This window comes from Merops nubicus, unplaced genomic scaffold (assembly GCF_000691845.1).
Source record: "Merops nubicus isolate BGI_N331 unplaced genomic scaffold, ASM69184v1 scaffold29353, whole genome shotgun sequence".
Taxonomy (NCBI): domain Eukaryota; kingdom Metazoa; phylum Chordata; class Aves; order Coraciiformes; family Meropidae; genus Merops; species Merops nubicus.
In genome coordinates, this window is record NW_008600041.1 from 361 (window position 1) to 2200 (window position 1840).

Here is a 1840-nt window from a genome sequence, read left to right on the forward strand (position 1 = left end):
CCTGGGAGATCCCCCCGCGGGTGGTTCCAGGTGGGCAGCAGCCCTGCCCAGGCCAGCCGTGTCCTCAGCACCCCCAGGCTGCTCAGCATGGTGACCTGCCCCACGGCCAGCCGCCTCCTCCGCCGAGGTCTGTGCTGTCTGCTCCCTGCTGGAGCTGGGCTGTGAGACAGGAGGCTCCACTTGCTCCTGCAGAGCACTCACAGCTTTACAGTGCTCTCCCTCCTGCAGCCCCCACCTAAACCTCAGCCCTGGGGTGGTTTCCTCCCAGTAACACACACACCCACTGCTTGTTTAGATGGGAGTGTTATTTTGCTGGATGCTGTCGTTAGATGCTTGTCTGGACGGGACCTTTGTCAGTAGGATGGGGTGAGCTGGGATCCCAAGGGGTGGCTCTCTGGGAGTGGTGGGGCTGTGGGATGCTGAGTGTTTTGGGGGAGTGAAGCAGGGAGTGTTAGCAGCAAAGGCTGAAGAGTTAATTTTGGGAGCCTACAATACCCCTCTCCTTCTCCTTTGGCTGCCAGGAGAACCTGCAGAGGGAGAGGAGGGGAAGTCCATCTCTCCCCTCCAGCAGGGCAGCAGTCCAGGATGGGGTTTACTGAATACCAACAGCTTTCCTTCCTCCGGGCTGGCAGGTCCTTACGGAGGAGGCTGGGAGCAGGGCAGAGCTGGCCGCTAGCTTCTGGCCTCCTGCTCTTTGGGACTGTCCTCCTGCAGGTCCTCCTCATCCGACTGCACCACGGGGGTCTCTGCCCCCTCCTCGCTGGTGTCCAGGCTGTTCAGGTCCGTGGAGACGGAGGAGGTGGAGGAGATGCGGGACTTGCTCTCGGCCGCGCTGGGCACTTGCAGGGTGATTTCCTCTGGGCACTGGCCGGCGTCTGCTCCTGGAGGAGAGAGTGGCAGGAGAAAGAAAAGGGCTTTGGGAGGTTTGTTGCTCCTTAAGCTCTGTGGATAGCCACTTCAACACATTCCTCAGCAGGCTGTGCTTTCCTGGCTCTGCAGCACCATGGGGACCTCGGAAACTGGGACAAGGCACTGGCTGCTCCAGAGGAACTTCAGGACAAGAGAATTTGTCCCATGGACTCTGGAAGGTGCCTGTGTTCTTCTGTCTTCTGCAGCAATAAGGTATTTACAGGGATATTGATGCAGGCCAGCCCAGGGTGAGGTCCCTCTCCAATCACACAGACCCCAGCACCAAATGTGGGTGCGTGTGGATCTGCACAGAGCATGGTCAGGGCTGAGGAACAAGCCAGTGTAGGCACTAGGGGCAGGAAGGGCTCCCAGCCTGGCCCACAAAAGACTCAGGACTGCACGTACCTGGCAGGGGCCCAGCAATGCCGCTCTCCTCTGTCTCACAGCCCAGAAACACGTCCACGGTGTCCTGGTCTGACAGGTCCATCATGTCCATCTGCTCCAGCATGTCCACGTTCACCTCCATGGAGGAAATACTGCCTAGGGGGGCTGCAGAAACACACAGCAGTGAAAAGGTGAGTGCTAGTGCCAGGCAAAGGGCACCACGAGCCCTGAGCAGGCAGGACCCCGGGGAAGGAGACCAGCCTTGCTGTGGGGAACTGAACTTGGCTTGCTGCTAAGAGTACCCCAGGAAATCATGTCTCCTTAAAACATCCCTCTGGACAGCCATGCTGTCTTGCTGCAGCCCTTGTCCCTGCCCCAGCCTGCTGTCTGGAGTAGCCTGTCTGCAGGCAGTGACCCCGCAGGGTGCCAGCTGGGGTACCCGTGTGCAGTGACGTGGTGTGAGTAACCCCCAGCATGCCCACACAGCGTGTGTGGTCCTGCCTGGGCACAAGACACATGTTCCCAGCTGCACCCAGGCTGGGGCTGT

The 1840-nt window shown here is 59.8% G+C and overlaps 1 protein-coding gene across 1 annotated transcript in view; it reads right to left on the reverse strand.

Moving 5' to 3' along the window:
- Positions 1-291: 291 nt before the first annotated feature.
- Positions 292-1840, reverse strand: part of DBNDD2 (dysbindin (dystrobrevin binding protein 1) domain containing 2) — a 1818-nt gene continuing 269 nt past the window's right edge. The window contains exons 2-3 of the mRNA XM_008937605.1: positions 1315-1458; positions 292-881 (exon numbers count right to left, since the gene is read on the reverse strand). Of these exons, the coding sequence (XP_008935853.1) occupies positions 673-881; positions 1315-1458 (353 nt within the window). The 3' untranslated portion in view covers positions 292-672. The remainder of the gene's footprint in view (positions 882-1314; positions 1459-1840) is intronic.